Genomic DNA, 20,449 nt, shown 5'->3' on the forward strand with positions numbered 1-20,449 from the left:
CGCCTTAAACTCTGGGTGGTTAGAGAAAACCTTAGGCGGCTTCAGAGGTCCTTTGAAGGAAATCTTGTGTTCTGGGGCCTCTGGTGGCGGATCAGAAATGTCCAGCACCTGATGGATGGAAGAGATTAAGTCCTCAACTAGCGATGTATTGCTAGGAGGGATTGGGATCAGGGACCCCTCCATTTCCTTGTCTGAGTCAGAGTCACAGATGCCTTCCGAATCCTGTGTATCACTGAGGCGTCCCCTGCTGGGTGAGCTGGGGAGGAGGCCTTCTCTAGTCGAGGATTGCGGAGATCTGCATTATCTGCCCCTGGGAGGGGACGGTCTAGATTACCTAGAACTACGGTGTCTCTCCCTAGAAGGGGATGACCGTGTGCTATGGGATGACGCAGATGAACGTGACCTGCGTGCCCGCTTGCGTCCTGACCTAGATGTGGATGTGACAGGGTCGTCTTGTGCCTGAGTGAAGCACTCCCTTTGCTGGGTAGAAGTCATAGCCGAGGAATGACTCTGCAGAGCCCGAAGCAATGTGGAGGTTAGGTTATCTATAGACTGCGTCATAGATTGCCACATCTGAGTGACCCATTCTGGCATGGCATTAGACATTGAAGCATTAGCAGGGGCCTCTTGGGGCTGACACAGTACTCTGAGTGCAGTGCTGGCATTGCGGGTACGTGCTGCCAGTGGGGAGAGCGGTCCCTCAGGCTGTGCAGAATGCATAATAGCTGTCCTGCCTGGTTCTCTTGGACCTTGAGCCCAGCATAGTGCACAGAGTGCAAGAGGGCTGGCTATGCAGAGCAACGTACAGGGGTAGCTATGCAGAGGAACCTATAGGGGAGCCTTATAGGGAATATGGATTCACAGCCGAGTAAAACAACCACGCTGTGATCTTACCCCACCAGTTTGCTCCTAGGTCCAGCGCCGAAGAACCACAGTCCTGTGCCCCCCGGAGACTGGCTGGCCTGGTCCTGCTGACCGGGAGATGCAGGGTTAATCCTTGCTGCAGTAGAAATGGCAGCCGAGGAGAAGAGGCAGGGAGAGAAGGGGGCGGAGAGCTGAGGAAAAAAGGCGACAAAGCTGTGTAAAAACATGCCCTTTCTGTCTCGATCCGCCCCCTCTGTGACACTGTAGAGTGTCATATTTGTCATCCGGGGGGCGGGCTGGGGGGCAGAGAGGAGGCGGCGGCTTCAGCTAGGCCGAAGCTGCAGCCTAGATTAGATGCTTGATGCCCACAAAGGCTCCAGGCCGGTGCAGAAGTCCAGGAGGGGGTCGGATCTGAACCGGACCCCCCCCCCTGGATTTAAAGGCAGGATAGCGGTGGGGCTGTAAGCGGAAGGGGGGCCCTGTAAGGGGTCCCCCTGAGGCAGTATAGAGCTGGTGCTGCCGCAGATACACGGGCGAAGGGAGCCCTGTGTCTCTATTGTGCCATGCCTGCCTGCACTCCCCCCGGCCCCGACAGGAGCCCTCAGCTGGGCTGGGGTCCCTGGATGCAGGCGCAGCGTGCTGACCCATTTCTGGGATCTGCAGAGTGCTGCCTGTACAGTCCCTACCTGAGGCGTCTCAACCTAATGCCCCCAGAGGGGGATTAGGGAGGGTGCTGCTATGACCTTCAGGGGGCTTCATCCTCGCCTCGACCTCAACCCAGAAACCAAAAGAAATTGGAGAAGGAAGGGGGGTTCTTGAGTTCGAACCAGCACCTGAGGGACTGGGGAAGGAGCAACACAGGGAATAGCCATCTCGACTTCAACCGGGCACCCCATAATAGGGGGCTGAGGAAGGAGCCATGCCAGGAGTCTCACAGGAGACCCACTTTTCTTCATCTGTAATCCGTTGGAAAAAAACGGCGTAAAAAATCTTCTGTGTGCCTCCTATGCGACACTAAGCAAAAACTGGAGAAGACTGAAGCCGTCCAGGGGTGTATACTGCAGAGGAGGAGCCACGGTTAATCTTTTTCAGATTATGCATAGTGTCGCCTCCTAGTGGACAGCAGCATAACACCCATGGTCCTGTGTCCCCCAATGAGGCAGCAGAGTAAGTTGTAATTTGAAATGACTGTAGTTTTGTGCCTTGTCTGTGATCTGCTTTTTTTCTACAAAATTAAACAACTGAATGAAAATCCTCCAAGGACGGTGAGTCCATTTTTGCCAGGGGTTGTATAACCCTAATATCCTATTTTTGACAAGTTCTGCGGAAGCCAATCCTGGACTGTCCAACCAGCGCCCCCAGATATTCTCATAGTAGTTCATCTTGGCACTTTTCATGTATACACTTCGCTCCATAATGATTACAAAATTTACTCTATTTACAAATTCCTTCCTAGTAGGAGGATTTTCATATAACCAGTGCAATGTGATAGTCCTCCTTGCAACATAAAGCAGTCTGGCTATTGCTAGCCTACCCCATTCATCCGACGCCACCTCCTCTACATATCCTAAAATACATGTCAATGGGTCTCTCTCGAGTAATAGTCGTTTCCGTCACTCTTTCCACTAAGTTTAGGACCACTATCCAAAATGCCTATAATCTTGGACAAGACCATAGCATATGAAGAATGTCAGCTTTATCCATAGTACACCTCGGGCATCCAGAGTCTGCCCTTAGCCCAGCCTTTTATCCACACAGGTGTCTTGTATACCCTATGTATAGTGAATAACTGCGACACCCTCCCAGATTCACTTATAGATATTCTAGGGACATATTGTAAAATCGACTCCCACTGATCATCCGATATGTCTCCCAAATCCCTTATCCATTTAGATCTAGCCATCAATGGGTGTCTGTCCAAAAATATCCAGCAGTCCCCTGTAAACTAGCTATATAAAACCCCTAGTACCCCTATATTCAACATACTGTCACTCTGTACCACTATCGGTGACCTTCTCCACTATCAAGAGAATGCGTGTCACAGCTGCAGATCAGGAGACTATTTAATATTGAACTATATTCAAGTGGGACTAGACACTAAAAACCCGAAAATCATGTATCCTGTTATCCGAAACAGTCAGAAAACCAGCCACATATTGGCAGACCCCAGACCTCAAACTATATACTTTGTAAGTTTATACGCCACTCCAGTGTCAGGAATAGATAGTATGTGACAATACAGTATATACCGCTCAGGGAACACTTAACTTTCAGAGATAATCTCCATATTCATACTAAATAATGGCACAGATCTTCCAGACATTATGATTGCACACATCCCTAGTCTCTATAACGATATTGCACTCATTCCTTGACAGACCGCAGCATGGCCATTAGTTAGAAGCTGCTATTGATCTTTGGAGCAGGTAAGTTTTCCCTGAGTGGTACATATTGGGCCGTCTGAAAACGGAGTTTAGTCTAGGACAATTTGTCTGCACTACTAATTAACAGCTGTTACATTACCAAACTAGGACAGTCCCTATAGGAGAAAAACACAAGAATTATACTGTATTTTCACATACTATCTATTCCTGACACTGGAGTGGCTTATAAACTTACAAAGTATATAGTTTGAGGTCTAGGATCTGCCAATATGTGGCTGGTTTTCTGACTGTTTCGGATAACATGATACATGACTTTAGTTTTTTTTGTCTAGTCTCGCTTGAATATAGGTCAATATTAAATAGTCTCCTGATGTGTCGCCTTTGTGAGGACGATGAAAGCCGTAGAAATGAGAGGCTTGGAGAGTGAGTGTGTATACGTCACTTCACCCTATATACTGAACTGTGGGGTATATGTTTTTTCTATTAGCCACCTACTGACTAACCTTCAGGGGGTAACTTACAGGTATAGTTTTACATTTGGCATTAATAAAGTTTAGTTTTATCCTTTTGTCAGCAAACATGAGGAATGACAAGAGACAACCCATTTAAGAAGATTCAATTCTTTGTTAAAACTATTCCAACATTATGAACATAAAAAAGGCTTCTCCCCTATGTGATGTCCCTGATGTTTATTAACAGTTAATTTCCAAGTGAAATATTTCCCACATTAAGAAAATTAAAAAGGCTTCTCCCCTGTGTGAGTCCTCTGGTGACTAACAAGAAGTGCTTTCCATTTAAAACATTTACCACATTCTGAACAGGAAAAAGTCTTCTGCCTTGTGTGAGTTCTATAGTGAATAACAAGATGCGCTTTCCGGTTAAAACATTTCCCACATTCTGAACAGGAAAAAGGCTTCTCCCCTGTGTGGGTTCCTTTGTGTGTAACAAGATTTCCTTTGTTGGTAAAACATTTCCCACATTCTGGACATAAAAAAGGCTTCTCCCCTGTGTGAGTTCTCTGGTGTCTAACAAAACTCCCTTTCTGGATAAAACATTTCCCACATTCTGAACATGAAAAAGGCTTCTGTCCTGTGTGGGTTCTTTGGTGTTCATCTAGACCCCCTTTCCGGTTAAAACATTTCCCACATTCTAAACAGGAAAAAGGCTTTTCCCCTGTGTGGATTCTTTGGTGTTTATCAAGATTCCATTTGTAGGTAAAACATTTCCCACATTCTGAACATGAATAATGCTTCTCCCCTGTGTGAGTTATTTGGTGTCTAACAAGAAGCTGTTTCAGGGTAAAACATTTCCCACATTCTGAACAAGAGAAAGGCTTCTCCCCTGTGTGAATTCTCTGGTGGCTAACAAAATATGATTTCTGTTTAAAACATTTCCCACATTCTGAACAGGAAAAAGGCTTCTTCCCTGTGTGGATTTTCTGGTGCTTAACCAAGTCTGATTTCCAGTTAAAACATTTCCCACATTCTGAACATGAAAATGACTTATTTGCTTTAGGAGCAGTTTGTTTTTTAATCACTCTTTTGTGACTTTGATTTTCCTTAGTAGTCGGCAATGAATCAGAAGATGGGACCTGTTTCATAGGATCAGATGACAGATCTTTGTTGTGAATGGATGATGGTATATCTGGAGTAATGGCATTCACTTCAGTTGTATCTTTTAGGATCTCAAGATCATCAGATTTCAAAATTGAAGATATAAGCTGTCCATCTGATCTCCTGGTACAGACATCTGCTAAGATAAAAACAATTTTTTTTCATTATTATAGTTTTACATTATTGAACATTTCTACTTAAACTGTCAATAAAAATGGCAAGCTATGTAAAAAAAAATATTTATCAAGACAATGACAGTTCACAGACTAATAGAAAACCTTGTTGGATGAACCAGTTGTACGTGGTGTTCAACTGTTCATTCTGCCTCCCAAACATCGAATAAAAAGAAACCAATCAAACAACATTTAGGATTCCTGTATTTAGCAATATTATAGTGAGAAGAATCGACTTAATTAGCGGTGTGTGTCTCCTGGAGCACAATCTGGGCTGTTGTGAATTCCGCTCTTGGGCTCCCTCCGGTGGTTGTAAGTGGCACTTTTGTGAGTTCTGCTCTTGGGCTCCCTCTTGTGGTTTCTAGTGGTATGGCTGCTCCTTGGAGTTAGCTGTCATCAGCTGCCTCCACTTATCGTCTCTTCTGCTCGGCTATTTAGGTCTGGCTCTTTCTTCAGCCAGTGCCACTTGTAAATGGTTCCTGGTTGGATTCACATCTCTTTGGAGTTCCCTGTTATCCTGACCAGTTCAGCTAAGCTAAGTTTTTGCTTGCTCTTTTCTGTCCATAGATTATGGACTTTTCCATTCTGTGCTTTCTATGTTTGTTCAGCTTATCAGTGTGAATTAATTCTGTCTTGCTGGAAGCTCTGGGAGGCAGATTTGCCCTCCACACCTTTAGTCAGGTGTGGAGATTTTTTGTAAACTCTGCGTGGATTTTTGTAGTGTTTTGTACTGACCGCACAGTATTCCATCCTGTCCTATCTATTTAGCTAGACTGTCCTCCTGTGCTCATCCTGGTTTCATTCTGTGTATGTCTTTTCCCTCTCCACTCACAGTCATTATTTGTGGGGGTTTAATCTATCCTTTGGGGATTTTCTCTGAGGCAAGATAGTTTTCCTGCTTCTTTCTTTAGGGGTAGTTAGCTCTTAGGCTGTGACGAGATGCCTAGGGAGAGTTAGGAGCATTCCACGGCTACTTCTAGTGTTGTGTTAAGCTTAGGGCCTGCGGTCAGTACAGTTACCACGTCCTTCATAGCTCGTTCCATGTTGCTCCTAGACCACCGTATCATAACACTGGGCACTATGTGCTGGGTAATGAAATGACAAATTGTAATTTTCACTCTCCAACATCCACTGCTCATCAGGACCCCCACATACCTTATAACGAGGGGATTACAGAGTACAACGCTTCCTGTGACCATCGATCACAGGTCACTGGTTACGGTCCTGATTACATCAGCGTCACACCAGCCAATGATACAAATCACTAGGAAAGTTTGTTATAGCAACAAACTTTCCCGGGCGATCTGCCTCAAAAAAACGCTGTTTCTCCTCAGATCTCCTGTCAGTGAGAGATTAGAGGAGAAACAGTGTTACAAGTGCTGCTGGCAACAGCTGTGTCAGTCAATGATCTTGTTAAAAAGTAAAAAAAACAGACAAGGCAGGTTAGGGTTAGTGCTAGAGTTAAGGTTAGTGTTGGGGCTAAAGTTAGGTTTACTGTTAGGCTAAAGTTATGGTAACTCTTAGGCTAAAGTTAGGATGCTGTTAGGCTAAAGTTAGGGTTTCTGTTAGGCTAAAGTTAGGGTTAGGGTTTATTCTAAAGTTAGGGTTAGGCTAAAGGATTAGGCTTTTCTCAATTGTCTCCCCAATAATTTGGTCACGTCACATCAGAGTTTTCTGTTCCCGGAAAAAAAACGAATAAAATGGCACGTTAGTATTATAGTGCAGAGGAGACTTATGCACTTTTATGTTCTGACAGTGAAGAAAGTGCAGTGCCAGATGGCGATGTGGATTTTGAGGGCTTTAGTAGCAGTGACAGTGATAGCTCAGAAACGAGCAGTGATTCTGGTCCATCCTCACACACAAGAATCAGTACAACAAGAAGGACAAATAGCGCTTCTGGTGAAATGTATCCAACTCAGGGAACAATGCCCAGTACTAGCGCTGTCCCTAGTGCTCGTGAATTGGCGCACACCAATGTCCAAGGGGTTTTGCCTGTTGATGTAGTATTTCCCAGATGGAAGGCTTCGGATTCGGCTACTCCATTCATCCCTAATTTTAATGCAATTCCTGGTATAAATGAGGAGGTGGAAAATTTTGGACCAGTTAATTTTTTTATTTGTTTCTGACAGATAGCTTGCTAGAGCATATTGTCCTACAAACAAATTTATATGCGTCTCAATTCATCAGCCAGAATCCACAATCCCATAATGCGAGGTCAAATTTATGGACACCAACTAATGTCCTAGAAATGAAAAAAAAATTAGGACTTACATTCACTATGGAGCTTGTTAAAAAAAACGAGCATTCGGTCCTATTGGTCCAACCGCCCTGTTCAAGCAATCCCAATGTTTTCTGCTGTTCTTCCTAGGACCCGTTATGAAATGCTCATGAGATTTCGGCATTTTAATGACAATAGTCAATGCCTGCCCAAAAATACCTCAGAACGACAGACTATTCAAAATCAAAGCCATCATCGAGGACTTGACAGAAAAGTTCTTAAAGCTTTACACCCCAACAGAAAACATTTCCATTGAGGAGTCCCTTGTAAAATTCAAAGGAAGACTGCACCTCAAGCAATTTATTCCTTCTAACAGGGCAAGGTTCGGAATAAAGCTCTATAAAATGTGCGAGAGTTCAACCGGATACACATCAGCTTTTTGCATTTATGAGGGGAAAGATAGCAACTGAACCCACCAGGATGACCTACTTATCTGGGGACATCTGGAAACACCATTTGGGAGCTGATAACTCCATTTTTACAAAAAGGCTACAATCTGTATGTTGACAACTACTACACCAGCATACCCCTATTTAAAAGCCTGATTGAACATAACATGGGGGCTTGTGGGACAATTCGCAAAAAACGTCAGGGGTTTCCACAATCATTGGTCAACGAAAAGTGCCAAAAGGGGCAGTTAGGGGCTTCCCTGGAGAGATGCTTGCCCTTAAGTATAAGGATAAAAAAATATATTTTTATCCTGAGCTCGATCCACACAGATGCCACAAGGCCCACTGCAGACCAACAGGGATCCACTACTCCAAAACCTGTGTCTGTCAATGACTACAACAAATATATGGGGGTGTGGACCTTGCAGACCAGGTTCTACAGCCACACCAGGTATCAAGAAAATCATATATCTGGTATAAAAAGTTAGTCATTTATTTGTTTCAGGTGGCCACATATAATTCTTCTGTGTCATGCAAAAAAGCCAGAAATGCAGATACTTTCCTTGATTATCAGGAAAAGGTCATTGAAAATCTTGTTTTTGAAAATGTTGTCCCCGCCAATCCTTTAGAATCTGAAGATGTCAGAAGACTCACTGAGCGACATTTTATTGCACTCATTCCAGCAACTGAAACAAGAAAGGTCCCCCAGAGAAGATGTCGTGTATGTTCCAAGAGAGGAATGAGGCATGATACCCGCTATTATTGCCCATAATGCCCATCATTGCCAGCCTTATGCCTCCATGACTGATTTATAATCTTCCACACAGAACCACGTTTTTAAACTGTTTTGACATTCAAGCATTTGGCTTAATTAGTGACAGACACATCTGAGTAGAGCTGACTTAATTTCCGGGGTAGGTGGGGGGATGTTTCCAGAGACACAAGCTGGGCACAATATATTGGGCACTACAATGGCATTTTTGCAATTTTTGCTCTAAAACTTCCACTTTCTAGAAATCATCCATGTAGTGAAAATGGTCACTCTATCCATAGATGAATTCCTAGAGGGGTGTCATTTCCAAAATTGGGTCACTTCAGGGGAGATTCTGTTGTTCTGGCACTTAGCGGCTCTTCAAAGTGCCGTAACAGCAGAATCCCCCCTGAATTGACCCCATTTTAGAAATAACACTCCTCTGTGAATTGGAAACTACACCCCTCTGTGAATTCATCTATGGGTGTAGTGACCATTTACTTATCTACCTATTTTCCAATGTAAAATCTAGGGTTAAAACAACATTTTAGTGATAAAAATGTAATTATTTTTCTTCACTGCCCAATGGTGTAATTATCTATGGAACAGCTGTGGTGTCAGTATGCTCACTGCAACTCTAGAAGAATTCATTATTCAAGTTAGTATTTTGTAAAATGCAGTCACTTTTGGGGGCCTGTACTGTTCTAGCACCTCAGGGGCTCTGACAATGTGATATGTCACCCACAAACAAATCCAGCAAAATCTGCTCTTCAATATGGCGCTCCTTCCCTTCTGAGCTCTGCCATGCACACAACAGTGGTTTACCCCCCACATATAGGATGTCAGCATACTACTGATATAGAAGGGTTAATGTTTTGCCTTTAGTTGCCTTTGCCTTTAATTGCCCTTTTCCTTTAATTGCTAGAATGTGTTTAGAATTTGTTCTTGTGACACTGTAGTCTGTTAGTCTAAGACTCAAGGATCTTATACTTCTTATCTTACATGTTTTCAATAGTCAGCAAACAGCATGTTCTGGTTACGTGGGAAATAAAGGTCAGCATGACCCGGGGTAACAAAGGTGGGCTACATGAGTTACATTTGTTGTAAATGGTATAAAATACTGCCTCTTGCTGCATTACATCAGATAAAAGTGACTTTGCTCACAGAACGTGTGTGCGGTGTCCTTTTTCTCCAAGCGCGCTTGTAAATGACGGGCGTAACCTCCTGATGTGGCCTTACTGGTAATCTCTTCTATTCTTTAGGGTACCTTTTCGTACCTCCATACCCTGGGTTGGAAGTGGTCGCCATCTTATATTCTGCAGCTGTTTATTAATCTTCAGACGTTCCAGTCTTAGCTGCTCTATCTCCTTTAGATACGTCACCCGGTATTCAAAAAGCACTCGAATGTCCCTAAGGCTATCTACTGAGCCAATTACATCAAATGGAACCATCTCATCTTCACCAGTTACCTGGACTTCGCCAACATCTGGAATCCTCACTCTTGCCACACTGGATCTATTCACCAGGTCCTGCATCACTTTTCCAAACCTAAATAATAATACTGCAACCACCGCGCTAAACTCAGGCTAAAAAAATCAGTATACTTACTTCTATTATGGCTGTTTTTGTATTATATGGGGACCCTTATGGGTAAAGGGTTACACCTAATTACAACAATTCACTGAAAGGCAAAATATACAGGAGGTCGGTATATTAGTTGGGGCCGTACAAATAAATTACCAAGGATATTGGTTGAATAAACTTACTGCTCTTATAAGACTGTATAAGGTGTTCCTATGTGGGGTTAAGTGTTTCTCTTTCCACAGTGTGATAAACCAATGCTGGAAGGTAAAATAAAATGTACAAAAAATCGGTATACTGATTTGACCGTATAAATGAATTATCAGCAATATTGGTGGAATACACTTACTCCTTTTATAGGACCATATAGGCTGCACTTGGAGTGTAACTGTGTGGGGTTCAGCATTACTGTTTCCACGGTGTAGTAAACCAAATGCTGATAAATAGATAAAAAATAGAGCAAATAATAATTCCTGTGTGTCACTAATCAGTGTAGTGATTATTAGGCTATTTAAGGATGGGCTTTTCACACTTGAGACAAAGCCCTGACGAAGAGGGGAGTTACCCCTCGAAACAAGTTGGCAGCTTGTCTCTTATAATTAGGTATAACTCTTTACCCATAAGGGTCCCCATATAATACAAAAACAGCCATAATAGAAGTAAGTATATTGATTTTTTCAGCCTGAGTTTAGCGCGGTGGTTGCAGTATTATTATTTAGTCGCCAACATTTTTTAACAGTGTCTTGCACAGAATCTGTTCTAACCACCTGCGGCTTCTGGGGCTTCCTGTTATGGACCTGGTGGTTAGGAGCACCCAGAACGACCTGATGGTTAAACTCACATAGGACAAGCTTTGGGAAGTGGGAGCTCTGCTGACCGCAACCCCTAATCCTATCACACAACTAGAAATAGCCATGGAGCGTACCTAACACGACCTAGACGCCTCTTCACAGCCTAAGAGCTAACTAGCCCTAAAGATAGAAAATAAAGCCTACCTTGCCTCAGAGAAATTCCCCAAAGGAAAAGGCAGCCCCCCACACATATTGGCTGTGAGTTAAGATGAAAGTCACAAACACAGAAATGAAACAGGTTTCAGCAAAGGGAGGCCAGATTTACTAAACAGACTGAGGATAGGAAAGGTATCTTTGCGGTCAGCATAAAAAACTACAAAAGACCACAAAGAGTGTGCAAAAAGACCTCCGCACCGACTCACGGTGCGGAGGTGCCACTCTGCATCCCAGAGCTTCTAGCTAGCAAGGCAAAATCATGATAGCCAACTGGACAAGGAAACAATGAACAAATAATAACTAGCAGGGACTTAGCTTCTGCTGGAGTAGACAGGTCACCAGAAAGATCCAAGAGCGAACTGAACCAGTACAAGAACATTGACAGCTGGCATGGAGTAACGATCTGAGTGGAGTTAAATAGAACAGCCAGCCAAAGAATAAACTACGTCACCTGTGGAAGTAACCTCAGAAGCAGCAGCTCCACTCACAGCCACCAGAGGGAGTCCATGGACAGAACTCACCGAAGTACCATTCATGACCACCGGAGGGAGTTCGAAAACAGAATTCACAACAGTACCCCCCCCCCCTTGAGGAGGGGTCACCGAACCCTCACCAGAGCCCCCAGGCCGATCAGGATGAGCCAAATGAAAGGCACGAACTAGATTGGCAGCATGAACATCAGAGGCAAAAACCCAGGAATTATCTTCCTGACCATAACCCTTCCACTTGACCAGGTACTGGAGTTTCCGTCTCGAAATACGAGAATCCAAAATCTTCTCCACCACATACTCCAACTCCCCCTTGACCAACACCGGGGCAGGAGGATCAACGGAGGGAACCATAGGCGCCACGTATCTCCGCAATAACGACCTATGGAACACATTATGGATGGCTGGAAGGGCCAAACGAAATGCCACAGGATTGAGAACCTCAGAAATCTTATACGGACCAATGAAACGAGGCTTAAACTTAGGAGAGGAAACCTTCATAGGAACATGACGAGATGACAACCAAACCAAATCCCCAACACGAAGTCGGGGACCAACACAGCGCCGGCGGTTAGCGAAACGTTGAGCCTTCTCCTGGGACAATGTCAAATTGTCCACCACATGAGTCCAAATCTGCTGCAACCTATCCACCACCGTATCCACACCAGGACAGTCCGAAGGCTCAACCTGCCCTGAAGAGAAACGAGGATGGAAACCAGAATTACAAAAAAAAGGCGAAACCAAAGTAGCCGAGCTGGCCCGATTATTAAGGGCGAACTCAGCCAAAGGCAAGAAGGACACCCAATCATCCTGATCAGCAGAAACAAAGCATCTCAGATATTTTTCCAAAGTCTGATTAGTTAGTTCGGTTTGGCCATTAGTCTGAGGATGGAAAGCCGAAGAAAAAGACAAATCAATGCCCATCTTAGCACAAAAGGACCGCCAAAACCTCGAAACAAACTGGGAACCTCTGTCCGAGACGATGTTCTCCGGAATGCCATGCAAACGAACCACATGCTGGAAAAACAATGGCACCAAATCAGAGGAGGAAGGCAATTTAGACAAGGGTACCAAATGAACCATCTTAGAGAAGCGATCACAAACCACCCAAATGACCGACATCCTTTGAGAGACAGGGAGATCTGAAATAAAATCCATGGAAATATGCGTCCAGGGCCTCTTCGGGACCGGCAAGGGCAAAAGCAACCCACTGGCACGAGAACAGCAGGGCTTAGCCCGAGCACAAGTCCCACAGGACTGCACAAAAGAACGCACATCCCGTGACAAAGAAGGCCACCAAAAGGATCTAGCCACCAAATCTCTGGTACCAAAGATTCCAGGATGCCCAGCCAACACTGAACAATGAATCTCAGAGATAACTCTACTAGTCCATCTATCAGGGACAAACAGTTTCTCTGCTGGGCAACGGTCAGGTCTATCAGCCTGAAATTTTTGCAGCACCCGCCGCAAATCAGGGAAGATGGCAGACAAAATTACCCCCTCTTTGAGAATACCCGCCGGCTCAGGAACATCCGGAGAGTCAGGCACAAAACTCCTTGACAGGGCATCAGCCTTCACATTCTTAGAGCCCGGAAGGTACGAAACCACAAAATCAAAACGAGAGAAAAACAGCGACCATCGAGCCTGTCTAGGATTCAACCGTTTGGCAGACTCGAGATAAGTCAAATTCTTGTGATCCGTCAAGACCACCACGCGATGCTTGGCTCCTTCAAGCCAATGTCGCCACTCCTCGAATGCCCACTTCATGGCCAACAACTCTTGATTGCCAACATCATAATTGTGCTCAGCAGGTGAGAATTTTCTAGAAAAGAAGGCACATGGTTTCATCACCGAGCCATCAGAACTTCTTTGCGACAAAACAGCCCCTGCTCCAATCTCAGAAGCATCAACCTCAACCTGAAACGGGAGCGAAACATCTGGCTGGCACAACACAGGGGCAGAAGAAAAACGACGCTTCAACTCCTGAAAAGCCTCTACAGCCGCAGAGGACCAATTGACCACATCAGCACCTTTCTTGGTCAAATCAGTCAACGGTTTAGCAACACTAGAAAAATTAGCTATGAAGCGACGGTAAAAATTAGCAAAGCCCAAGAACTTCTGCAGGCTCTTCACAGATGTCGGCTGAGTCCAATCATAAATGGCCTGAACTTTAACAGGGTCCATCTCGATAGTAGAAGGGGAAAAAATGAAACCCAAAAATGAAACCTTCTGAACCCCAAAGAGACATTTCGACCCCTTCACAAACAAGGAATTCGCACGAAGGACCTGGAACACCATTCTGACCTGCTTCACATGAGACTCCCAATCATCCGAAAAGACCAAAATATCATCCAAATATACAATCATGAATCTATCCAGGTACTCTCGGAAGATGTCATGCATAAAGGACTGAAACACAGATGGAGCATTAGAAAGCCCGAATGGCATAACCAGGTACTCAAAATGGCCCTCGGGCGTATTAAATGCTGTTTTCCATTCATCGCCCTGTTTAATTCGCACAAGATTATACGCCCCTCGAAGATCTATCTTGGTGAACCAACTAGTCCCCTTAATCCGAGCAAACAAATCAGACAGCAGCGGCACAGGGTACTGAAATTTGGCTGTGATCTTATTAAGAAGGCGGTAATCAATACAAGGTCTCAAAGAGCCATCCTTCTTGGCCACAAAAAAGAACCCTGCTCCCAACGGTGATGACGACGGGCGAATATGACCTTTCTCCAAGGATTCCTTTATATAACTCCGCACAGCGGCGTGCTCTGGCACAGATAAATTAAACAGTCGGCCCTTAGGAAACTTACTACCAGGAATCAAATTAATAGCACAATCGCAATCCCTATGAGGAGGTAAGGCACCGGATTTGGGCTCTTCAAATACATCCCGGTAATCTGACAAAAACTCCGGGACTTCAGAAGGAGTGGAAGGCGAAATTGACAGCAATGGAACATCACCATGTACCCTTTGACAACCCCAGCCGGACACAGACATAGATTTCCAATCCAATACTGGATTATGGACCTGTAGCCATGGCAACCTCAAAACGACCACATCATGCAGATTATGCAACACCAAAAAGCGAATATCCTCCTGATGTGCAGGAGCCATGCACATGGTCAATTGAGTCCAGTACTGAGGCTTATTCTTGGCCAAATGTGTAGCATCAATTCCTCTCAATGGAATAGGCTACTGCAAGGGCTCCAAGAAAAAACCACAGCGCCTGGCAAACTCCAAGTCCATCAAATTCAGAGCAGCGCCTGAATCCACAAATGCCATAACAGAATAGGACGACAGAGAGCAAATCAGAGTAACGGACAAAAGAAATTTAGACTGTACCGTACCAATGGTGGCAGACCTAGCGAACCGCTTAGTGCGCTTAGGACAATCGGAGATAGCATGAGTGGAATCACCACAGTAAAAACACAGCCCATTCCGACGTCTGTGTTCTTGCCGTTCAGCTCTGGTCAAAGTCCTATCACATTGCATAGGCTCAGGCCTATGCTCAGAGAATACCGCCAAATGGTGCACAGCTTTGCGCTCACGCAAGCACCGATCGATCTGAATGGCCAAGGACATAGACTCATTCAGACCAGCAGGCGTGGGAAATCCCACCATGACATCCTTAAGGGCTTCAGAAAGACCCTTTCTGAAAATTGACGCCAGGGCACACTCATTCCACTGAGTAACATAGTAACATAGTAACATAGTTAGTAAGGCTGAAAAAAGACATTTGTCCATCCAGTTCAGCCTATATTCCATCATAATAAATCCCTGAGTAAGCACAGACCACTTTCTAAACTTCTGACAGTACACCTCCGCTTCATCCTGACCCTGACACAAAGCCAGCAAGATTTTCTCTGCCTGATCCACTGAATTTGGTTCATCATAAAGCAATCCAAGCGCCAGAAAAAACGCATCTACATCACGCAATGCAGGATCTCCTGGCGCAAGGGAAAATGCCCAGTCTTGAGGGTCACCACGCAACAAAGAAATAATGATTTTTACTTGTTGAACAGGGTCACCAGAGGAGCGGGGTTTCAAAGCTAGAAACAGTTTACAATTATTTTTGAAATTCAGGAATTTAGATCTATCCCCAAAAAACAAATCAGGAATTGGAATTCTAGGCTCTAACATCGGATTGTGAACCACAAAATCTTGAATGTGTTGTACCTTTGCAGTGAGATGATCCACACAAGAGGACAGACCTTGAATGTCCATATCTACACCTGTGTCCTCAACCACCCAGAGGTTAAGGGGAAAAGAAAGACAGAAAACACTGCAGAGAAAAAAAAATGGTCTCAGAACTTCTCTTATCCCTCTATTGAGATGCATTAATACTTTGGGCCAGCTGTACTGTTATGGACCTGGTGATTAGGAGCACCCGGAACGACCTGATGGTTAAACTCACACAGGACAAGCTCTGGGAAGTGGGAGCTCTGCTGACCGCAACCCCTAATCCTATCACACAACTAGAAATGGCCGTGGAGCGTACCTAACACGACCTAGACGCCTCTTCACAGCCTAAGAGCTAACTAGCCCTAAAGATAGAAAATAAAGCCTACCTTGCCTCAGAGAAATTCCCCAAAGGAAAAGGCAGCCCCCCACACATATTGACTGTGAGTTAAGATGAAAGTCACAAACACAGAAATGAAACAGGTTTCAGCAAAGGGAGGCCAGACTTACTAAACAGACTCAGGATAGGAAAGGTATCTTTGCGGTCAGCATAAAAAACTACAAAAGACCACAAAGAGTGTGCAAAAAGACCTCCGCACCGACTCGCCGAAGTACCATTCATGACCACAGGAGGGAGTTCGAAAACAGAATTCACAACAGCTTCCACCTTATCCTTTTCAGGTGATTAAGCGCCAGTGTATATACAATTTATACTTTTCCAAACCTACCAATGCCTTTCCCCACCAGATTTCTGGGTACTCGAACGACGTGTTTCACAAAGCCCAGCCGACTTTGCGCTTTCCTGGCATGCTCCAAACGTCGAGCTGCTTCCTTGTTCCTCAACAGGATCATTTGTTTCGTGCGAAGAAATTGTAGGTGCATATCCTTCAGGATAGCTACCCACTTTACTGTGAATTCCTTAGTGGACAGTATCACCAACTGTTTCGTTTCTGGGGCCCAGTTCACACTACATGCTTCCACTGCTTTTCCAAAGGCCTCATGCACACCTTCACCGGTACAGGCTTCTTGCACCTCTTCGGGTACATCTATCACGGACTTGAAGAGCAAGGTATCACTCTCTTCATGGACAGACGGCTCCCTTTTTGCTTTGGACCTTTCCAAGAAGACATCTGCCACGACCGGGTGACTGTCTTGTTCTGCTTTTAGCGCCAATTCTTCCTCCGCTTTACACTCTTCCATATCCTTGGCCAAGTTGGGCACTGGCAGCTTCACCTTGTTACCACTCTGGTACCGCCACTGTGAGTCTGTGTCACACCCCACAGTACGGTGAACCTTCAAGTTTCTTTCTAACAGGGTGTCAGCTTCACAGGTTTTATTTACCAGATCACTGTCAGTCATTTTGGGGTACACGTCAGGTGAAATCATGTTGGTAAGTTGGGCAGGTGAACCCTTCACACTGGTCACCCCGATGTCTGACCCGTCAATTTTGGAATGCACTCCTGTCTTAATGTATGCCCCTGCAACAGTAATGAGACTTCCATCCTCCTGCTGTAGAGGAACGCCCTCCTCCCACAAGACTGAGAATAACTTAAAGTCCCGGCCTACTATCACCGGACAGGGTAGATTTGGGACTATGGCGGCCTCAAGATTTGTATAGCCCCTGACTGTCTCAAGGTACACGCGAGCCACTGAATAAACCTTAGTGTCCCAATGGATGCAGGTGACCTCGATCTTTTCAGACCTTACAAATTGATCTTCCGCAGGCTTTACCAAGGTCACCGAGCTCCCCGAATCGACCAGACGAAATACCTCTTCTACCTCTGCATTTAACTCCAGAACACACCCACATAGCCTTTCACCAGGAGGGCAGTTCTTATGGCAGATTGGACATGCATAGTACCATTGTCCCTGGCTACAATCCAATGCTGCATTCACTGCCGCCTTTTGGGTCTCCACCCCCTTTTGGGCAACTACGCTCTTTTGGGAAACCACCCCCTTTTGGGACTCCGCCCCTTTTTTTACAACCATACCACCCCGTGGACTCCCCACAGTACTTTCAGGCCCCAGTTCGCACAGTACACCAATGTGACTCTTGCCTTGCATTGGCCCTTTAAGAGTCTACACGCTCTGGACCAGCAATGTCTTTTTTTTTCTTCTTCTCTTTGCTGCAACTGCAGCTACACTTCACAAGGCTCTGCACCGCAGACTTCGTGGACCCGCCGATCCACAGCAATGCGCTTGTCACCTTCGTGGACCCGCCGATCCACAGCAAGTTGTATTGAGGAAAAAAAACACAGTCTCTCACTGACCCCGGTCAGCATAGCACTGACTCCTGTCTGTTACACACTCGGCTTTACACAGTACCTCACTGATCCCGACCAGCATAATACACGGTTTTCAGACCATTACCCGTTGGCAACCTTCATGGGTTCCTGGACACCCCTTGACCTCAGAGGTGCCCCATACACAATGTGTCTCTCTTTCACTCTGACCCCGGTCAGTAAAACACGGATCTCCATCCGTTACCTGTCATTGCCGCACAGGTTCCCGGACCCCTCTTCTCCACAGAGGTATCCCACAAACCGTTCTCACTGACCCCGGTCAGTATTACACACGGTTGTCAGACCATTTACTCCCCTGGCTCAGATCAGCCAGCACTGCAACATGTGCTCCTTGGATCGTTGCCGCATTTTCCACCAATTGTAGCGTTTCACACACTACGTGTTTTGGGGGACACTTGCTTGGCATAGGATTCAAGCACTCAGGCACGGTACCTCAGACAAATCAGCCCATATGGTTTATTTAAACTCCGCATAAATCAGGGTACAGTCCGTTTCATTACAGCCACGAAACATTATAGGACATCAGTCAGTTCATGTAGCAGATAGGTGTTAGGATTTGAACCTGCGACTCTTTGTTTGTTAGTCTATTCCTTTGCTTGGTGAGCTATTTGGAACTTGCTTGACTTCTGCCTGAAACCATATGACCTTCGTCTGAGATAGAGATTATCACCTGCCCTGCTGATTTGTCCCCACCCTGATTGAGCTTGATTAGACCTGCTATATATACCTGGCCCTGTGCAGCTTCCTGTTGCTGAGTATTTTGTGTGCTCAGTCTAACTGAGTGAAGCAATCTCTGAGCTCCTGGTTGGAAGGTGTCTTGCTGGCATCTTTCTGCTTCTTATTGACTTTCTGCTGCTACTACCCTGAACTCCTGCTGCTCATACGGATTTGTGCACGTGTGTGATCCAGGCCGGCCCTGGCTCGGGCTGGTCCCTGTATCTGCGGATATATTTAACTGCCACTGCCATATATTGCATCTCCCGAGGTCTTTCCACAGTCCGGTCACTTGTATACATCTGCTTCGGCCACTGACCTTCAGTCCTGTATCGCCAGTAACGTGACAGGATACTCAGCCCAAAAATGGAGGCCGCTGGGGCAGAAACTATGGAGACACGTGTCAGAAAACTGCAGGGTGCAATGTCCAATCTGCACGGCGAACAGATGAATGGAAAAGCACGGATGGACGCATTTATTATACAAAATGACCATAATGTCCAGAATCTCCAACAAACTATCCAAGATTTGCAGAATACGGTACAGGTGTTGACTGTCCGAATTACACAGCTAGAAGGACAAGCTTCCGTCTCAGCGTCTGACAGGCCCCCTAAATTGCCACCGTTTCGTTTTGGAGGTGATCGAGATAAATTTTGTGGATTTTTGAACCAATGCTATCTGTTCTTCGATACACATCCTAATCAGTTCCCGACTGATAGGTCAAAGATATTATGCATCATTATGCTGTTAACCCACAAAGCGATCGCTTGGGCGAATCCTCTGATTGAGACTCGGGACGAACGTTTAGACAATTTGAATGAGTTTATTCGGGCAATGCAGCAGATGTTTGATGACCCAAATCGTGCAGCTACAGCTGAATCAACGTTGCTGGCATTACGACAAGGCAAACGTCCTGTCGCAGAATATGCTATGGAGTATAGGAGGTGGGCCGTCGACACTGAATGGAATAATGCAGCAAAAGTAACCTTTTTTAAAAGAGGACTTTCTAGTGCAGTAAAGGACGAACTTGCCCGTGGAGAGACCCCTTCAGATTTGGATGATTTCATCAAACATTGCGTCCGGATTGATACCCGTCTGTCTGAACGACGACAAGAGAAGTGGAATTCCATGAATCGCTCAACAAACTCATATAACCCTTCCCTGCCATCGGTCATCAAAGAAGTGCCTAGCCGGAATCCCCGGGATACAGAATCAGAACCGATGCAGGTAGACGCGATCCAAAGACGAGCGAGTGCAGAACGAAGAGAACAAAGATTTAAAGAGAATCTATGTCTGTACTGCGGGGAAGCAGGACATTTTCTCATTAACTGTCCAAGTTGTCCCACAAGCCGTTAACGAAACATGGTGGCGGCCATAATGGACCCTGACTCCTCCGACGAGGAGTCTTACATTTCAGAGACTGACTATGCTAAGGATGAGATCCAGTCTATATCATCCATGGAAAGAGAACCGAGAATCGCATTATTTTATAACTACTAAACTGAAGGTCAACTCCATGTGGATCACCGCATCAGCCATGATCGATTCTGGGGCCAGCGGGACTTTCATTGATTCTGCGTTTGCTCAAAAACATGGCATAGATGTGCAGAAAAGACGTTCACCTATTGTGATGGAGACAGTAGATGGATCTCCACTGAATTCGGGGCCAGTGGACCATGAGACAGGACTTTTGGAGATCTATATTGAGCCACAGCA

At 45.3% G+C, this 20,449-nt stretch overlaps 1 protein-coding gene across 2 annotated transcripts in view; it reads right to left on the reverse strand.

Annotated features, from left to right (window-relative positions):
* Positions 1 to 3,922: 3,922 nt before the first annotated feature.
* LOC138662865 (zinc finger protein 773-like) overlaps positions 3,923 to 20,449 on the reverse strand; it is a 57,530-nt gene continuing 41,003 nt past the window's right edge. The window contains exon 7 of one of the 2 annotated variants that reach the window (XM_069748848.1): positions 3,923 to 5,000. In XM_069748848.1, the coding sequence (XP_069604949.1) occupies positions 3,985 to 5,000 (1,016 nt within the window). In that variant the 3' untranslated portion in view covers positions 3,923 to 3,984. The remainder of the gene's footprint in view (positions 5,001 to 20,449) is intronic. The other variant, XM_069748849.1, reaches the window with a different exon arrangement.

Source organism: Ranitomeya imitator, chromosome 2 (genome assembly GCF_032444005.1).
Source record: "Ranitomeya imitator isolate aRanImi1 chromosome 2, aRanImi1.pri, whole genome shotgun sequence".
NCBI classification, from domain to species: domain Eukaryota; kingdom Metazoa; phylum Chordata; class Amphibia; order Anura; family Dendrobatidae; genus Ranitomeya; species Ranitomeya imitator.